General features: G+C 31.6%; 1 protein-coding gene across 1 annotated transcript; it reads right to left on the bottom strand.

Moving 5' to 3' along the window:
- Positions 1-2,212: 2,212 nt before the first annotated feature.
- LOC149949850 (ABC transporter G family member 23-like) lies at positions 2,213-18,339 on the bottom strand. Its single transcript, XM_090169528.1, has 6 exons — positions 18,259-18,339; positions 9,021-9,145; positions 5,989-6,139; positions 5,771-5,925; positions 3,223-3,424; positions 2,213-2,422 (listed from the first exon to the last, which is right to left on the bottom strand). Exons 1-6 carry the CDS (start codon positions 18,337-18,339, stop codon positions 2,213-2,215), a joined length of 924 nt encoding a protein of 307 aa, XP_090025654.1.
- Between the last annotated feature and the right edge of the window lie 3,565 nt (positions 18,340-21,904).

The following is a 21,904-nucleotide window of genomic DNA, read 5'->3' as shown; positions in this document are numbered from 1 at the left end:
CAATTTCGCTAAAACTAAACAATAAGTTAGCTGTACTTTTTGCATTTTACGGTAATATTTCCCCAAACATTATACACGGAGCTCGGGTTAGGCTTAGTGACATTGGAGTTCAAACTGATTTTAATTTATTTTCGATACTAATTAAATGAATTATTATTGCAATACTCATATCAACTCTGTGAAAGTATTGTTAATACATAAATATTTTTAGCTAGTATTTTATGATATACAACAATCTTTACCTGATACACTTCTGTGACTGTCAATGAAATAATAAGTCTTAGTTAACAAGGCTATAAACTGTTAAATATCATCGAAACCGTACTCAATTTTCGTTATTTAAAATATTTAAATTCTCTCCTTTGGTGACTAGTGAAGTAAAGGAAATACTTTTATACTTTAAACATTGGATATAACGAATTTAACAGAACAGTATCACTTGGATTAATTTTAATCCACCGTGTTTTGTAAATACTTAAATTCGGTAGCAGACGACATACCAAGATCAAGAGTCGAGCGAGGGTAAAAATAAGGAGTTAGATATATAACGTTGATCTTAATCATCCTTGCAAAAACAGTTTTCCTTCCCCCTCTTACCGTAACGAACATTTTATGGAAAGGTCTGTTGTTGAATGCTTAGTTTTTTATGAACTACCGCTAATGTACAGTACATGTACATTCAAAATACGTTTTCGAAAAACAAGAGCACTAGAGGAAATACAGGGTATACTAACTTTCTAAAGCTTGTAAATTGTACAAGTTTTCTATATTTAATAATTATTATCGTCTGATATGTATACATAAATATCCCTGTTCAGCGTCATATTTACATTTTACATTAATAGGCGACACATGATTAGTTTTTGATTTCGCAATTTGGATGGAAATTCGCATCCATTGGAAATCACGTCGGGTTTCATTTCAATAGTATAGATGGATTGTTCATTTTATAGATATTTACGATTTATTGCTTGGATTCTTATTCTGATAACTCATCGGAAGAGATATTACGATAAAATCGTAATTGTTTTACCTTTTTGTGGGATTGAATTTCAAAACATTTAAATGCAATAAACATAATTATTAAAGATCGGCTTGTGAAATATAGAAAACACATTAAGAATCCGCTCTCGTTTATCTACACATTGAAATAAACCTCCTGTCTTTTCGTCAATTCCTTCGAGAGATAGTCTAGAGGTCAATATAGAAGTCAAGATCAAATTTCGTAGACTACATCTATCCTCAAATTAATTTTTTTTATCCTGAAAATAAAATTAGCCCTAGAAACCAGTTTTGAGAAAATTCCAAGGGCGGGCGGAAGAGGTGATACAATCTGTTGGAAAATTCACTTTTATTCGAATGTGGTTGAGGATACCATAAAAAAGCTCAACGGTTGCATTAGAAGCTGCTTCTTATGACCAGATTCTCTTGATTTCATAGACCAGTACTAGGAAGACTTTAAATTGAGTAAAAGGCTTCGAAAGAGTTATATATTATATACTGAAATAGTGCAAAAGAAACGTATTTTAGGATATTTAAATTATCTACAGAATTAGAAAAGTCTTCCATAAGATCAATTGTAGAAAGTTAGGTTTTTAAATTACGTCTATTACCAATAAAAATTATTTCGTTTCATTTTTTATTTTATTTTATTTTATGTGTAAAACTCTACATGACCTGAAATCAAAAATGTTACCTAACGTGTGTTTGCCAAGAATTTATATATTGATACTTGCAGAGAATGACGGTGTTGAAATGATTAGAGTCAAATTGCCCTTCCCTATGAGTAGGGGGAGGAAGATCGGCACTAGCGTGCGTTTCAATCGCGTAAGTGTTTGAGAACCAATGAGGCACCGGGCTAATTGGTTTCATTTCGAAAAGGATCTTATCTTTTGAGGTAATCGGAGATTTGGAGAAAAGCTAAAAATCGTGTCAAAAAATTATTTCTGCCAAAGAATAAATAAATACACTATTGGTTTTGCGATAATAGTCATTTAAATTCCATGATAAACGTTAAAACCAGTTTCCAAGCACAGTTTCTTACTTTTACTCTTTCGAATTCTTAAATCAATATTTTTGAAAATGGACGGCTAAACGTTACGTTGATTTTTCTTTCAGACATCGCGTCGTTGTGTTTTTCAAATTATTTAAATTTTCTTTAAATTTACCGCATGTGGCATCCGAAATTAAAAATACTATTCTTATAGCAACATCATTTATAAACGGCCCTTCGTGTAATCATTACCAAAAACGAGTGCGTTTCTAGATCATCCTTCTCACATATATTTTTCTCATGTTTTTCAGATTCTCCTCGTACGCAAATACGATAAAAACATTGTTCCAATGTGGTCTCCTTGAATCGTGTTAAAATTTCGGAAGGGGTAGCTTCCAACAACATTTGACCTTCTCGCATCAGACCAGCCTACGATAAGAAAAAAAATAAAATTATCGAAATTCTAACGAAAATGTTAAGGATCGGATAAATGCTTTCAAAAGTGGAAAGCGGGATTGGTTTTAACAAAAATGAACAAAAACCATTTATTTCAAGACAAATTATACTTTTCTGATCAAAGAACTGATATTTGTGTTTTATTTTCTAGGAAGTACTTGGTATGTTTCATATAAAAATAGCGCTTATTAAAGAAAAAAGATTAAGATATGAAAAAGATCTAAACGAACGGATTTAAACCCCGTATTAACAAATAGATGAATGCGTTTTAACAAATATTTTAAGAAAAAATCGAGGGAAATTTACAAATCTAAATACCAGGCTTTACAACCAGATTTCAACACGAAAATCGCGCTCTGAAGTCTCAAAAACAGTTTCTTATTTCTAAAATCACCAAAAATTTTAAATGTCGGACAACTCGTGAAAAATACCCTTTTAGTCGAGATAGAGAGCAGTCTGATCAACTGTGCATATTAGATGTCGCTATAAACTTTGTTTATAAATATAAATATAAAAAATTAATTTTTAGTCGAAGAGATATTTCTATGCTATCTTCGATCAACCTACATCTTAAGGTGGTGTCCCAAAATTATTGGTTTTTTTTTAATATTGGTAATTCTTAAGATCAAACGTGGATACGATATTTTTTTTTAATTTCCTTTTATAACTACAAATGCCTACATGTCTTTTCGCTGATACTAGTCTTAATTTGTTTCTGTTAAAGGTGCCTGGTTACGTTTATTTATCCTAAAACTAATAATAAATGTAATCACCATGTGCGCATCTTTGGCTTCGTCGATATAGTGAGTAGTTAACAGAAAAGTAGTTTCTTTCGTTTTCGCCATGTCCTGCATGATGTCCCAGATTGTCTTTCTGAGAATTGGGTCCAAGCCCACCGTAGGTTCATCCAAAATCAAAAGAGGGGCGTCGTGTAGAAATGCGCATATTAGCGAGACCCTCTGCTTTTGACCTCCGCTGGAATTGACCAAGAGTTCTAAATTAAATAACACTTTGTTTCGGTGTAAATGAGATATGAAAAAACACGTTATAATTCATTGAAATATATCCTTTGTGACGAGGATGACTGTAGCCATAGCTTCACGTAGATTAAAATAAAAAAGCTCTTTAATTTATCTACTGAATGTCTAAATTATAATTTTACTGCATAGAGTACACTTGACTCTAGTGTTCAAAATAATTTGGACAATTTTAAATTAAGTATAATTATATCGTGTATATTTATATCTCAAGGTCGATTCGCTAGCTAATCAACTAAAAAAAATCTTATTTATTTTAAGCACTAGATAAATGTTTGTTTTATACGGGATATAAATATTTTGGTATATACAGGGTGTTACGGTTAAGAGTACCGAAACTTTCTATATGCATTCTATGGGTCTCTATGAGTAAAAAATGTCTAATAAACATGGGTCCTAAAGTGCTTAGTTTCAGAGATATGGGCTCCCAAAAAACTACACCAAAAACCGGACACAGCCTTAAATCTGGCAAACAATATTCTTCCTTGAACCCAATTGTTTTCAATAAACTATCAATTGATTTTTATCCGTGAGGCGAGAAACTTTAATTTAAGTTTGAAGAAACCACCTATGGACTGTGAGAAGGATGATAAAATACGTGAAAAGGTAGATTTGTCCATAATTAAAAGGGATAATACAGCTAAATCCTAAACAAATTTGAAGAAATTAAAAAACTTACTAATAACTCGGATCAAATAGATCTTCGAGCAAAAAACGCGAAACTCGGATCAAATAGATCTTCGAGTAATAAAAATAGCCAGAAATTCCAACGGTCTTCAAACTCATTTTACTTCTAAAAGGACATTAATGAACTTTTGCCACTTGTTATTAAAGTTTCTCGCCTCACGGATAAAAAACAATTGATAGTTTAATGAAAACAATTTGGTTCAAGGAAAAATATTGTTTGCCAGATTTAAGGCTGTGTCCGGTTTTTTGGGGTAGTTTTTTGGGAGCCAATATCTCTGAAACGAAGCACCCATAGCATGCATGTAGAAAGTTTCGGTACTCTTATCCGTAACACCCTGTATGTTAAATTATTCTCGATTTACTTAACCGAGAAAGCCATTGTTACAGTGATTTTTTAAGGAAGTGAGTAACTGAAAGTTTGCACCCTGTATGATAAACGCGGTGAAAAATAACCCCACACTGCCTTAAAAATACCAAGATTTAAAAAAAGTAACGGGTCCATTTAGAAAATCCAAATAACAATTTTTGGAATATATGGTATGTAGTATCTCAAGTGGGTAATTGTGAGAAACTACTTAATCTAGTTCACTCTATTCAACGAATTATATGAGGGTAAGATTATCGACTAATGCCTTCTTTAAAAAAGTTACCTTTTTTAAAGGGTCTTATTTCAGAGCAGCTTACTAATTTTTGCAAAACTTTCAGATTTAACCATAATTTTTCGGGAACTGACTTTGTTAAAATTTTATTAATATGGTTGTATGAATTCTCAAGCTGACCCGAATACAAATTTTGTTGAACGTATTTAGCGTCGGTTACCCCTAGCGTTTGATGAACCTTGACTATAGGTATGTGAAATTAGTTGATGCACCATTAATATAGAAATCTACACAACACGAACCAATCTTGGCACGATCAGATTCTTTTGGACAGAAGAATAAAATACCCCTGAAAAGGTTCTACTCCCAAGATAAAATGAAAAGATGGGGATCGCTAAATAACGGACTTTTTAAATAGAGAATCACTCTGAGTAATGATTTAAGAAAATCCAAATTAGATGGATTAAAATACTTTAAGCTTAATAACTTGAAACATGTTTAAAAGATCTCAACGGCGATTAAATTCAAGATGCGTCAGGTCAATAGACGAAGTTATATGTAAGTACTGCCTATCGTTATAATTGTAAACAAGCAGAAATTCTTTACTCAGATTCTAATTTAGGAAAAGCTTGGCTTTCCAAAGGAAAACCGAGCTATAGACTGGGTTTGAGTTTGTTTTACCGTTGCGCAGCCTAGCTCATCTAAACAAATAAGCCAATCACACCCTTGAAAAATACTAGGCATTTAAATCTACCATTAATTCTTATCATTGCGGATGAGATATTTCAAATACCCCACCATATCTAGATTTGTTTCTAAACCATTAATTAGCAGACTAAGGTCTCGAGATATTAATTATTTAATAGTTCAGTTTGGAGACAATGAAACATTTGCACCCCCTACCGATTTGTTCTTTTGTTTTTTCTAAGTGGTCCTTTTCACGCGCGTCACAGAAGTCATAATATGAGATACAAAACCATAGTTTACGCAAAACTTACCTAAGATTACCAACTAGCCTATGACTCTGTGGCAATTCAAGTTTTTGGCTCCATCTTTCAATTCTTTTCTTTAGCTCTGCACATCTCACACCATTAATTCGACCAAACAGCCATAGCGTTTCTTGAATGGTCAAATCAGGAAACAAGGAAAAATCCTTAAAAATGTGATCATTTTGTGAAACAAATTACATTTCTTAATAATGTAAAGGCGTACTCACTTGAGGCATATATCCTATACCATTACCCGGGATATTGAGCCCGCAGGATTTGATTGGAAGTTTGATACATCCTACGTTCGGAGTAAGAATTCCAGTGATACACTTTAATACAGTCGTTTTCCCGCAGCTACTAGGTCCCAACAAAGCGTAACTGCGTCCAAGAAGTTCGATTAAGAAAGAGCAAATACACATTGAAAAATCTATATTTTATCTTTTTTTGTTATTAGAAGTTTATAAAATTAATATTCTGTCTTTTGAGATGTATATAATAAAGGGACTCCAAACGGTGTACATTTTCTATTGTTTCCCGCCTTTATCGGTATATTATCTGCGCAAAATAATCTAATTCCATCTAGACTGGAAACGTCTTTGTAATAATCAGTTGTGTAGCGAAGCAAGGTTGATTGTCTAATTTACTTCATTTTTTAAAAATTCTACTTCTAAATCTCCAGCTTGGATTAATGAAACACAGGGATATCCACAGAAGCAAAAATGCGGAAACGATTGCTATGAAACCTCTATTGGTGAAATCGGCAACAAAATCGGAAATTACTAAAGCGCATGCGCGAAAAGTGGATCAAGGGAAGAGAGAAAGGTAAACGTAGGCTTGGCGATTTTCCATCATAGCAATTAAAACTAAATTTTTTTAGCGAGCACACATTTGAGTTGCAACAATATAAGGAACCGAGTCAATGGTAAGAACTTAGTTACTGAAATTTGTAGTCTGAGATACTATTAATTTAGATTTTACCAAATTATTTAGGTGAAAAGAAAGGGGTGTCACTAAGCCTTGGCTCAAAATGTGAAGATTAGAACGTTTGACACACATTTCGTGCAGGCGCAATGGGGACTTACGTTTAGTCGCCGATTTCCTCTGAAAGAGGATTTATAACAATCTTTTCTGCTACATAAGGGAGTTTTAAGCTGAAAATTAAGTAGAAATAAACGACACGGAAACATACATTTTAGGTAAAATTAAGTGCAAGTCATCCGAATTTGAACAGGGCATTTATTAACGAGACCATCTTGCGCAGTACACCACAACATAATTCGATGATGGCACTCTTCTGACCAGATTTTCCCATTTTATTAAACGACGAGCTGCGTTTAACTAAAAACACTTATGTGCATCGTAAAATGGCAAGTCAAGTTTCGGCGTTACTGACCAAAGTTGCACAGATTTACAAGCTGCTTACCAAAACTACGCACAAATTTTGCTTTTCAGACGGTACTTCCATAAATTAAACAATTTTAATTTCATAAATGTTTCTTTTAAAAATAAATTCATAAATATTTCTTTTAAAAATAATTTCAGAAATATGTTTCTTTTAGAAATAATTTCAAAAATATTTTTCTTTTAAAAATAATTTCATAAATATGTTTCTTTTAGAAATAATTTCATAAATATTTTTCTTTTAAAAATAATTTTATAACGTTCTATACCATTTGTGATCACCAATTGGTCACATTTTTTCACTGTTACTGCCATTCGGTTCAATATTGTGAAACACTAACTTAACGGCAGCCAGTTCAATATAAGGTGAACCAAGAATATCAAACTTTATTATAGAAAAAGAACATCGATAGAAAACTACAAACGTGCTCTTAATTAGTTTTTGCAAAAGTGACATTTTTACCAAAAGTGTGTCAATCGGACCTATTTCTTACTGAATGTTACGAGCGAAATACAAGTTGGGAGGGGAGAAGGGAAAGTATGCCTTGGGGAGGGAAGGGAGTTAAAACCTACAAATAACGCCTCCTAGTGAGGAACGGAGGAACTACGTTGGACTGGTCAAAGTTAGTGCACTTTTTGATTTTTCGTCGTTCTGTGGAGATGCTATCGCCATCTACCTACGATATAATACCATAGACTAAAAAAAGATCCAGAAAGGCGTCAATAAATAGTCTTTTATGTGGTCGATCTCGAGTCGAGCATTCATTAAACCTTTAGCATACGAAAGTACAGGGATTGCCACACTTTTGGTAACTATGTCACTTTTGGTTTGTGTTATAACTACATTATTGATATCTGTGGGTTCAGAGAAAGCTAAAATGTCTACAAAGCTAATTTGAAATCCAACTATGGGAATATTTCGATGCGATCCTGTCTTTGGATGCAATTTTGTAATGAATTTCTTTCATTACAGTTTGGTCGAGTTTGTCAAAATTCGGCTGATTTTCTTCTCAATAGCAGTATGATTTTCCCATAGAAACTACAAGAGGAATAGAAAGAGTCGATTAAAAGTGTTACGGGCAAAAGGTTCTCCGTTCATTTCCGCTTGAATCTAATTGGCCGTCATTTCCAAAGTCTTTTTTAATTGGACCAGAGATAACCGTAAATGAAGGGAGAACCTTTTGCCCGTGTCATCTTAGTAAAGCACGTACAAAGGCAAGGCCTTCTATTCCTGTAGTAGTTTCTATGATTTTCCTAAGAAAAATGTGCGGTTGCGGTTCATACTTGGCTAATTTTCGGTTCAATAATTCGATGGTCTGTCCAATAATGGCCTATTTAATGCTTCAATCTAATTGGTTAAAATTTTGAAATTTAGTATATTTATGTTCAAATTTGGTAGGTGCTGTATTAGCATCATCGCTTGGCTCACGATTTTGCTCAAAATGTTTAATTGTTTTCAAAGTGATTTTAAGATAATAAAATAAATCTAAAGCCACGTAAAAGAGTACGCATTTTTGGTACATTTTGTTAAGATAAAATTAAGTTTTACTAAACCACAAAGTGGTCTAACATATTGAAAATTCTTTAAAAATAAGAAATAAGAGACAGTTAGCCAGCTTATTATGAGGGCTTAATAAACACGGAGACCTTTATCTGAAAAATATTAAAATTTGGACCATTTTAAGGGCGCGCCCATGATACACTGACAATGTGACCAAATCTTCCTAACCTGGCCCGGACCTTGACTTAAAATAAATTCAAATAAAATGTGTGCTATTTATCTAATAAAACCGCCAAATTATTATCTAAATTAACTTTAGATAAATAGCACTATTTTAGAGATATTCAATCAACTTACATTTGTCCTTTTAACACAGTAATATTTAGTCCTTTCAGAACGAAATTTTTCTTTGAAAGGCGATGGTAAGAATACGATACGTTGGCTATCTCAATTGCTGTTCCAGATGATTGTGTATAATTACCCTGTAATTTAGAATTGAACTTAGTATTATCTAAATACAATGAAAGCAGTTGCATCGTTAAATAAATCTTTTTTCACATGACGTGACTTAACTGATATTCAAAGTTAAGTACTTCAATAACTAGTTAGAAGAAACCACCTATGGACTGTGAGAAGGATGATAAAATACGCGAAAAAGTAGATTAGTCCATAATTAAAAGGGATAATATAGCTAAATCCTAAACAAATTTGAAGAAATTAAAAAACTTACTAATAACTCGTATCAATAGGTCTTCGAGCAAACAAAAAACGCGAAACTCGGATCAAATAGATCTTCGAGTAATAAACTAAATTAAAAATAAATAAAATAGCCAGAAATTCCAACGGTAGACCGGTTTCGTTCTATTTGGAACTCATCAGTACCGTGCGGGAAATCTGGCTGGCGACTGTCAAATCTAAAAGAGAAACTAAGCCTAAACATTAAAAATTTCAAAACACGTTGCATATAGCAACGGAAAGCCGAAAGGAGGGGGGGGGGTATGGTGGAGAATAGTATATACGATAAGTTAAGTTAGAAGAAACCACCTATGAACTGTGAGAAGGATGATAAAATACGCGAAAAAGTATATTAGTCCATAATTAAAAGGGATAATATAGCTAAATCGTAAACAAAATTGAAGAAATTTAAAAACTTAGGATTTAGCTATATTATCCCTTTTAATTATGGACTAATCTACTTTTTCGCGTATTTTATCATACTTCAATAACTGCCGGTTAACTTGGGTATATAGGTTTTTATGTTATTGACGGGGTTCAAGCTGTCTAACTATAAATTTTTATGCGATATATTTATATTCAATGGCCTATACCGAAGGAGTTCCCGAGTTCTGATTGTACTTCGTTTTTACCTCCATTGAAATTTTACAAAGACTCACCCACTCAAAGAAAGTCTGGCCACGCGACTGTTTATTTTAAGTTCCTATGCACACTTTAGTTCACTAATTTATGTAAAGGTATTTTCCCACAAAAATACAACAGTTATCATAGGAAAAATCAATAGTATGCAAAATCATTTATTGTATTATAATTTTAAAGGATATCTTTTATGAACTAATGACTACTTTTGACACACTTATGTATTAAGTACTAATTCGGCACGGTTGCAATTTATTTCTTAAATCCCTTAGTTGAAGAATTTAAATAACCACATCTTTTTTGTCAGTAGTGTACCCTAGTAAATTACTCTATAAAGAATTCAAAATTATGTCGATCCCTCAACTATTTGTATACAATGTTTTAGTGGATGGTTACTGTAAACGATTTAATAAGCCTAATGTAAATTATAGTAGATTAACGCGTTTTATAAATCAGGGTAATTTGACTATCCCTAGAATGTATACATCCTTTGGACAAAGACACGCGTCTTATGTTGGTATTAAGTATTATAACAAGCTCATAGATATGTAAAAAATTAATAGTTACTATCAGTTTAAAAGTAAAACAAAAAAATGGTTTTTTAAAACTAACATAGATGAACTTATGACCTACTAAATACATAACCTTGTTCGTATGTGAAAATCTAACTCTATAATTTATTAGGTGTACCGTCGCCTGCGCACAAGCTTTGCTTATGCAGGTGATGTGGCTCCAAAATAATTTATAACCAAATGTAAACTGTTGATTTGGGAGTACAAATAAATAAATAAATAAATAAATAAATAAAAATAAAATAAAATAAAATAAAATAAAATAAAATAAAATAAAATAAGTATTTCTTCTAACATAGCAATAGTTAGAGATGTAATACAATATTTTGAAAAACATAACTCTCTTCTGGCTATAGTTTCCCTGGATCAGGTGAAAGCGTTCGATAGAGTAAACCATAATTACCTGTATAAAATATTAGATCACACTGGGCTCGGCTTATTAATCTCTAACTTCGTAAAAAAAACCTATTCAACTGCCGAAGCAAGAGTAAAATTAAACAATGTCATAACCTCAAAATTTAAAATTTCAAAAGGTATAAGACAAGGCGACCCCCTGTCATCCTATCTCTTTAATTTATCGTTGGAGCCTTTTTTATGTCATCTCCGAGACAAATTACAAAAAGAATCAGTAAATTTACCGTTCCTGTCAAAACCGCTAGTTCTTCAATCTTTCGCTGACGACTCTAGTAATTTCGTGACAGCAGAAAATGGATTTAGTATTATTAAAACGGAATGTCTAAGATACGGAAGAGCTAGCAATGCTAGTTTCAATCTAGAAAAGAGCAGCGGCCTCTGGCTTGGTAAATGGAAGGGCAGAACCGACTCTCCTCTGGGGATCTCATGGAGCAGCAAGAAAATTAAAATTCTCGGCTTAGTTTTTTCAATAGGTAAAGATTTCTGGTGCGAATCTTTAAAAAAAATTTCCAGTGACATCTATATATCGTTAGAAAACGCTAAACGCATCGTAAAAAACTTATCGTACAAAGCAAGAGCTCAATTATGTAACATTATTCAAAGTAAAATTAATTATTTGCTACCTCACATGGAAATACCTAATGATTTATCAGAGTCGGTTCAAAAAAATGCTTAGAAGTTATCTGGCAAAATGAAAATAAGCACTGGTGTAAGGCCAAGTTCACAACTCTAAGAACATTCGAAGGAGGTTTCGGTCTACTGAACTTAAACATTCAATGGAAGAAATTTGCCTTTACCAAAATAAAAAAATTATTAGAATCTAGAGGTCATACTATTGAACTCGAGTTCCTAATACATTTGAAATCAACAAATAACATGAATATTGACTTTTCAATTCTTAGTCTTAAGGATTATATCCCATTACTGGACAACTTACCGAGCTACTATCAAAGTCTTTTTACCTTTTGGAAATCACTACCAATTGTTCTGACTAAGCCCTCTAATCTTTCAAGTTTACTAAATTTACCGATCTGGAAGTGCCCCTTCTTAAGCCTCCCATTATACCACCCTAAATGGAAATCAGATGGTTTCCTATTTTTTCGTAACATTTTCAACACCGAGGAAAACTCTTTTGAATTTTCAAACAATGGACAAAATCTCAGTGCCGCAACAACACGAGCGTTGACGCGTCAAACCACTATGATCAAAACGGATCTTTTTCGTGAATTCCCGCCAGAGTTTTTCGATAAAGAAAATCTGGGAGAGCCAATATCTCTAAACTTTCTTTTAGAACTAAATATTGATGATTGTGAAAATGAACTTATAGTGAACTGTGAAAACTCCAAATTACAATCCTTTTTAAATCCAGTGCCGACCTTTTACAAACAAAAACCACTCGAGATAGTAAATGAGTATCTTGAAAATCCAGACTTGTGCAATATAAACTGTAAAATTATTTGGAGTAGTTCATTCACTTATCATGAAAGCAATATTCTTTGGCGTCTGTTGTACAGTTTTGTAATAACCCCCCAGTTAGCTTCAAAATTATACGGATTAAAACCAGAGTGCCCGTTCTGTAATTATACTGTAGGCGATACTAAACATATGTTTTTTAAATGTCCAATAATTTTAACCTTTTTAAACAAAATATAAATTTTAATCAGAAACTACGATAAGGATTTTAAATTAAATTAAGTAAATTACTGGATTTATAGACCAAGTGTTAAACCATTTACTAGCATTACTAAAATAATTTTCGGTATATGTAAGCTTTCTATTTATTTTAGTTATCACAAAAAAATGAATAATTGTACAGATGACTGTTTAAGCCTTATTGAAAATCACTTTGTATCGCGTTTATTGAAATTCTCAGAAATGGAAAAGGAATGTTTCAAAAAATATAACATATCGCTCTACCCAGATTTTATATCCAGTGGTTTAGTTAAAGAAGAAAATGGCGTCACCTTCTTAAACTGTAAACTTTAGAGTTAGGAAAAAATTGTTGAAAATGTTGTTTGTTGCTTTTTGTTAATTGTTTTTATTTTATGCTTTGTAAATTTTAAAATGGTTTTTTTTTTAAATAAACGCTTACTCCAAAGTGAGTAAGCTTAAACTAAAAAAATAAAAAAAAATAAAAATAAAATAATAATAATAATAGTAAGAACTAGCTAGGCTAATACCCAAGGCACCACCATAGGCCCTATAGTCAGCTAGCGACTTCTTATTGCCTTTAATAGTGGTGACCGGTTAAATTGCGTAGGTAGATGGTGGAAAGAACATTATAACCGTTAACTATATTCTCATAGAAGGGGTATTACAATCACCGTGTCTGTCGGTGGGTGTGTGTCTGTCTGTCTGGGCTGCGAACGCGTTCGCATTTTCGGAGCAAAGTGTAACCGCTGCGTACGCAGTTTCTTAGAATTAGGGAAAAGGTTTTTCCAAAGTAACCCTCTTTTTATCATTGGGTGTATTATAATTTTCTTTTGTGAATTGCGATTGTGCGTGAAGAATCTTCAACGTTTGGGACGGACCGAGTGCTGAGGGTTACGGTAAACGTCTTAACGTCTAAATGGCATGGTTTCCACCAAATGTTCACGGCATACGTCATGGCATCATTTTTTTGCGATCGCATCGGGTGGGTTTCGAACCTTAGCCCTCCTGCATGACAGACGAGTGTTCTACCACAGAACCACCGATACACGTTACGGTTTATTGAAAATTATAAGCTCAGATTAAGCGGAAGAGTATATTAATAGTTTTTAAAGTCTAAATTTTTTAAGTATGAAATTTTAAAGGTCAAATCTTATTTTAGCGCAGTCAGCAGAAATAAGAGGGTTAAAGGGTAGAACCCGTGGGCGTTCACTTACTTAGTTTTTTTTGTCTATCGGTACTTTTGAACCGTTAAGGGTCATTTATGAATACAATTTCAAGTGGTATACAACGCGCTTTTTTCGTTTTGCTTACTTTACTCGTAACTTCGTAATTTATTTTACGTGTTTTCTTATCGGCTTTAAATGTGTTATACATTTTCATTAATTTGGTTACGTTGGTCTTATATTTTGAGATATGCGCTGTTGTTTAGCCTTCACTATTCAGTTAAAGTTTTTTTGTGCATTATAATCTGGGAATTGTTAACGGGTAGGTGTTTTTGGTTGTTTATATTACAATTTTTAATACCGTGGGTATATGGATTGACATTTTCTGAATTTCTAAGTAATTGAATTACCTTGTTGTTTGATTGGGTTATTATTATATATTTTTATTGCATATTTCTGTTAATACAATGTTTATTACTGTGGGTATTTTGATTGACTTTTCTTGATTCGTAAGTATTTTAATTAACTTGTTACTTAGTTGGGTTATTAATATATATTTTTATATTGCTTATTTTTCTGGTTTGTTGATAATGTGGCGGATAATTCATGTCTACGATTTTTTATTTACATTTATTATTATCGGCTTCGTTGGGTTGTCGTCATGAGCCCACGCAGTATTTATTAGTGTTTTCACTTATAGTTTTGTTTTTCACTTGAACTTTTGTTTTTCTATATAAATTTGATTGTTTAAGTCCCATAATACAATGGGTTGGTTTTTCTCTGTGAAATAGTTTCTTGCGCGTATTTTTTACGTTCCGTGAGCGTTCTAACAATTTTAAATTTTGTATTTTCAATTTCTCATTTTGTTGCTTTGGTTATTTAATAACCTTTTGGGTCTAAAGTTGGTTTTTTGTTCTATTGATATTGGAAATTTGTTTAATACAATAACATTTGTAATATTATAATAAAAATAAAAATAATCTACTGGTTGGGATAGCACCGGGATACCATTTTTTGGAGGACGCTTTTGATGGCGAAATATCATTGAGTACCGTGTCCAGTACTTAATACACCCAAGGGCAAATTCTTCCGAGGAGAGGTATATTTTGGCAAGCTTGCCAACTTGTTATTATATTATATGCGCAAGAAAATTTTAGCTAATTTGAAACCATTAAAATTCCAGCTGTTACACAAAATTCGTTTCGTATCCGAGATATCAAATCAAAACGTAAATAATTTACAAAAGTCTTTTTATTAATGTGTTTATTATTTACGAATAAGAAAAGCGACATCGGACTTTTTAGTTGTTATAGAAGCTGTTTAGTGACTTATAAACTGAGATAAGGCAAACAGATTTTATATGATTATAAAAAATAAACGGGATGAACAGGTTTCCTGTATAAATCCAGAATATGAAAATCAAATAAAAATATTCCTTAACAGATAAAAATAGGAAGCACTAGTCGATACACATCCATTATAATAATTTCGTATATATAAAAACGTAGTTGAAGGTTCCAATAGACTCACGTGTTATAATTCAATAAAAAATTTATTTTTATCTTAGGGATATGCTGAGACGTACTGTCGGCGCAGTTGTCTAGTTTCACCAGTCAATCCCGTCTAAGACGTACGTTTTAGGGAGCCAATGAAAAACCAAGCACTTTAAATTTTAAAGAGAGAAGCATAATAAGAAATCGTGATTTGAAGTGGGAGCAACACTTTAATTCGTCTGTAAATAGCTATTATCCCTGTGTATAAATAAATAAATGTCTAAATTTTATTCTTAAAGGTTTCAGAACACGAATGGAAATTAAATATTGAAACCAAGTTATGACACCGTTTCTCGGTGGATTTGTTCACATCCAAAAATAATTTAAATTGGTTGTCGTTTACTATGTATACAACGATGGCCAAATTTCGCCTTTTGAATCCATAAGGAAACTTCCATTTAATCATAAGATATTTTAATTTTATTTCCTCTTTCAAGAGTCTTACGCGTGTAAAGACAAACAACAACCCATTTTTTCCACGTGCCAAAAATTAGTGGGGACGATGCTAAACGTCCTTTTTCCTTACGTCTGACTCAATTGCCTCCAAGCCTAATGAAGGACGTTGAAGCATAAACTAAACTTAATCATTTTTCACTTGTTATTATTATTATTGAAGGCTATTTGCGTAAAGCCATAATTTTACTTATTTCCTTGATTTTTGTTATTAAAGGTTTAAACGGAATTTTTCAACAAAGGATAAATTGTTTCGTAAAAAACCGTAATTTTTTTCTAAAATTTTAATGCATTTAGTTGCTAACCAAAATCATCTTTCAATGGATGATCTTCTTCTATGCGGGGGGAAACAACCAATTTTGCATAAGGTGATAGATATAAAGACTACCACAGACCTTTCACCCTAATGATCAATCAATGGTAAAATCGGGTTTTTAATACCGTATTAGGTAAAATGAGCTAACTCTTTCGGGATCATAATAAAACAAATTCATTTGTATTACGTTTCAACCATATTAATACATATCTAGAAAACCAATCGGAAAAAAAGCAGAATTAACTATTGAAAATTACAATATTTCTATTGCAAGTAATTATTTAATCCTACTTAGAAATAATCCTGATATATATGTTCCTACTTTTATTTTTGAGAAACGTCTAAGTTTGTTAAAGTAACGGTGGAGGTACCCAATAATCGATGTTTGGCATAAACTTGAGCAAATACAGTTTAAAAGGACAAATTTCTAATTTAATTATAATTAAAAAACAATTTAATCTTTAAAAAACGGTTTAAAATGATAAGTTATTTATTTAATTATGACTGAAAATCATGATTTAATCCTTTAAACAGGGTTGCAAATGATGAATCACTTACTTAATTAAGATTGATAATCATTAGTTTATCTTTAAAAAATGTTTTAAAATGACGAAACACGTATTTAATTATGATTGATAATAATGGTTTTATCTTTTAAATACCATTTCTTCTTATAAATACGATTTCTTATTATAAATAAGATTTCTTATTATAAATACGATTTCTTATTACAAATACGATTTCGACTTTTAAATACGATTTCGTCTTTTAAATAGGATTTCGTCTTTTAAATACGATTTCGTCTTTTAAATACGATTTCTTCTTATAAATATGATTTAATTTATTAGAAATTAATTCTTCTTGTAAATACGATTTCATCTTTTGATACGATTTCATCTTTTAAATACGATTTCATCTTTTTAATAAGATTTCCTCTGGTAAAAACGATTTCATCTTTTTAATACGATTTCATCTTTTTAATAAGATATCCTCATGTAAAAACGATTTCATCTTTCCAATACGATCATCTTTTAAATACGATTTCATCTTTTAAATACGGATAAATATTTTAAATACGGATTAATATTTTAAATGTGGATAATTATTTTAAATACGGTATAATATTTTAAATACGGATAAATATTTTAAATACGGATTAATATTTTAAATGCGGATGAATAATTTAAATTCGGATTAATATTTTAAATACGGATTAATATTTTAAAAACGGATTAATATTTTAAATATGGATTAATATTTTAAATACGGATTAATATTTTAAATATGGATTAACATTTTAAATATGGATTTAAATTTTAAACAAGGATTAATATTTTAAATAAATTTAATCTTTTTAAAGCTATTAAATCTTTTAAATGATATATAATCTTTTTATAGCTATTAAATCTTCTATATTCTATTTAATCTTTCAAATGCTATATCATCTTTTAAATGATATTTAATCTTTTAAATGATATTTAATCTTTTAAATGATATTTAATCTTTTAAATGCTATTTAATCTCTTAAATGCTTTTTAATCTTTTAAATGATATTTAACCTTTCAAATGCTATTTTTATCTTTCAAATGCTATTTTTATCTTTCAAATGCTATTTTTATCTTTCAAATGCTATTTTTATCTTTCAAATGCTATTTCATCTTTTAAATATGACTTCATATTTTAAATATCATTTCATCTTTTAAATATCATTTCATCTTTTAAATATCATTTCATCTTTCAAATATGATTTCATCTTCTAAATAGAATTTCAATTTATAACTACGATTTCATCTTTTAACTACGATTCGATCTTTTAACTATGATTTCCTCTCATAACTAGATATGATCTTTTATATACGATATAATATTTTAACTACGATTTTAAATGTTAAAAACTATTTAATTTTTGATATACGATGTAGATTTTAAATGAAAATTTAATAATCAATTAAACGTAACCACCGTATCATCATTTAATTCAATTTATGCACTTTTGATAATGTATCTTCATAAATAAATTGGATTATATGATTTCACTAATTATCAAAAAGCGTGTTGGTGACTTCCTTTTGTGTAAAAATTTGAAACATTACTTACGGTGTGTGTACGATTTTTATTCATTGGTATAATAACCGGATGAGCTTTCTTGGTTTTAATCATTCTGTCTTCTTTAAACATTTCGAAGCAAGCACGATACGGGAACACTACAAACGTGACATATATTTCACACTTTTAACGCGGTGTTTTAATAATGAAATTAGACGCGCAGTAATATCCCAACCATAAATAAATACGTCGTATCTTTATTAAGAGAGACGCGCACCGCTGAGCATTCACTTGGTGACATACATGGAAAGAAAGAGTTTATACGGATTTCGCTATTTTAAAATCGTTTGGACGATAAGTAGATTTTATTACCTTGAAAACTTACGTCCGGGAATAAAATAACTCTTGTAAATGTGTATAATAATAACATTCCAGAAGTTATTATTTTTATCGTGTATCATTAATAAATTTATGCGGAAGATGGCGTTGTTCGTCTCATAATTTAATTTGCACTAATATCACTAACTCGTATCCGAACAGCAACAACAATATTGGAATAAACAAACTGTGTTTTCACGTTAAATATAGTTAACAAAATTTATTTTATATTTAAGAAAGTAAAATAAAGAGTTTTCTTTCAGGTGTACCAAGTAAAATGACTTCACTTAGCTTAATACTAAAGACGTGATTTTTGAATGGAATGTATTTTGATTCCACAGTATAGAAAATTTGTATTTCCCTTTTGTTGCTGGGTAAGGTTTTGCCTTAAAATTCCCTTGATCTTGTCTGTTAATTATACTTTTCAACACGAGATGGCCAATTTACATACAAACGTAATTGAAACAAAATGCAATCGAATAATTGGAACTTTATCATAATATTTTATTTGGATTTACTTTTCAATTCAAAAGGCCATAAAGCAAATCTTACCCGCCACATAGTAGGAAGACCTTTTATTTAACACCCTTCAACTATGTAAGACGCTGGTAACGGTAGCCCCACCAGATTAATTGTAATAAAAGCAAAACACCAAAATCGAACGTAGTAGATTCACCGTTGTGGGCTAGGCGTAAGGCTTGTTGTGTTTCAAAAGGTGTAATTAAGAAAGAGGTCGTACCATAACAAGATATATAACTTTTTTAAAAAACTATTTAACATTCTCAAATACGTAATTTCATCAATTTCATTTTAAGCTATATTTTTCTTAAAGTTCAAGAAACAAAATATGTAGTTTGGAAAATGAAATTTCATTTACATTTGGAAGTGAACACAAATGCTTTAAAGAATTAAAAATTGAAAAATGATTTACAGTATCTAATTACTTTTAAGTTAAATAATAACTATATATTGCTAGCTAAAATTGAAAGTTAGAAAAACCTAATAACATAACGGCAAAAATCCCTGAAAATCTCAGTAATACTTTAAAACATCTCAAGAACCTGATTCAAGCAAATTTTTCACTTTCTAGAGATCAAATAATCAAGGATATTAAATGGTAAATTTCAAATATTTAATTGTGGAAAACGGACTGTATTTTCTCGATTTTCCTTTTGAAGGTAAGTTGAAAAACCTACTGCAACCAAGTTTCGCAAATCGGTCTTAAACTTGTATACGTCGGTGCATATCCAAAAATTACATATCAATGCAAACCCTTGTCTAAAGGCTCAAACACACATACGGTTCGCTAGCGATTTCGCCTGCGAATTTTCGCGCACGCGCCCATGCGCCATAACTTCCATTCTATTTAAGTCACGCGACGCGACGCGATTTGCCAGCGAAATCGCTTGCGAAACGTATGTGTGTTTGGGCCTTAACGAATATTCAAATCAGAGCTGACTTTAACGAAAATGACTTAATCCAATGTCCAAATCTCAATGTTTCTGTAAAAGTCCAAATATGTTTTTTTTTAAATAAATATCATGGGTGTCATTTGCGGAAATTAAGAATAACTGACAAAACCAATTCGTGTTTAAAATAAAAAAAGAAGCATAAAATATTTTTATCTGCATCACGAATGCAAGTTACTTAAGTGTTTTACTTGCACGCGAGGTTTGCACGCGGGTTTCAGATTCCGAAAGGGCTCGCCCGTATTTCATAGAAACACCTATTGGAAATCAAAGACTCTTATTATTTAGTACTATCCATGTTTATGACAACAATTGGAAAATAGTTTCGATGCGATACTCTTCTCCACTCAATAAGCCAGAGCAATGGTTGTTGAATACTCGGCTGATTCCTTCAATGTGGAGTGTAAATGCAGGGAGTACAGAACGGGATTCATTTTTCCAGAGCTTTGAGCGCTCTCAACCAAGAAGTCAGAATATCGAGGTGGGTTGGGTTGAAAGGGGGTGGAGAGGTTAGAAAAATACGGCTTTTTGAGCCATATATCTAATTTTCAATCGATTTTCATTAGATAATGTGGCAATTATCTTACGATTTACTGTGAAGTTACAACGGTCATGCTGGTTTTTGCCACGTGCGTGTAAAATTAGAAATCCACAACTAAAACCGAATAGCCACTGCCAACAGATGGCGTTAAATAGTCAAGGTCGCCGGTATTTTGCAGAGGTGCCTACTGGAGTGTCGCAGAACTAATATAAACCCTATTTTCTTATCCCGTTCTGTACTCCGGGTTACTCCCTGGTAAATGATACAGTTTTTACGAAGAAATATAAAACATCTGAAAAATATTTTTCGGTCAAAATAACAATTTAATTGAATTATTATTTCATGGTTGTTTATAAGTTGGCACTATTATAAAAGGTATACAAGTCAAGTTACTTTAAAAATGATATAGAAAATTTACACGGAAAACTTAAAAATTGTTAGCCGAGGTTGAATAAAAATTCCTCGAGAGAGGAGCCTGGCGGGAAAGTGTTCAAGACGGCGGCCGCGTTGCCCCACTGCACGAACTATATTTTATCAACTTCTGTTTTTCAATGAAATGAACTACAAAAAATATTGCACAGAGAGTTAATCTCAGTATACATAATGTTTCGGAAATCTCCTGTTAGTAAAGCAAAGCTTTTGGCTCTACTATCACACTTTCGGTATGATTACCTCGAGTTGCTTTCGTTTTCTCTCGTCCGCTAGCTGATTTAAATGGATATTTCATATTAAATTTCTCAACGTGCTTAACTTTCCTATGCCGTCCATTATTTTATCAAATCGTTATCAATAGTTTTTGGTCTATACTAAACAAATATTTTAACATCATTGGGTCAAATTAGAAATGGTGGATTCATTACATTTGCGGAGTTATTCCAGGTGATTAAGTATTGAGAGATTGGGATTTACTTTCCTTTAAATCAACAAGAGCGAATAGTGTAGTGATGTGCCAACTAGAAAAAGAGTTAATTTTCCATTGAGCACAGAGGTTTACTAGCACAGAAAACCTTCCCAAAGCTAATGTAACTGTATAGGCTTAATGCCAGAAGTACCTGAACCGAAGTTATCGAAATATTCTCAGAACCGTAGGGCGTTTTCCTTATAGATATCTAGATTATTAGTTTAAATTATTTAAATCTAGATCATTTAAATGAAATTACTGTTTATTTTTCCATACACTTTCTTCAAAAGACATTATAGAAAATAAATACTTCAGGTAGAAGTAAAAACTTACAACTCTTTATTTATTTTTGAATTGAAGTGAAACCACACATGCATACTATAGAACCCACACGAAACCCTTCTTCAG

Source organism: Leiobunum rupestre, chromosome 3 (assembly GCF_980474605.1).
Source record: "Leiobunum rupestre chromosome 3, qqLeiRupe1.1.hap1, whole genome shotgun sequence".
NCBI lineage: Eukaryota > Metazoa > Arthropoda > Arachnida > Opiliones > Sclerosomatidae > Leiobunum > Leiobunum rupestre.
The sequence above is the reverse complement of the archived record's forward strand: the minus strand, read 5'-3'. Positions and strand labels throughout refer to the sequence as shown.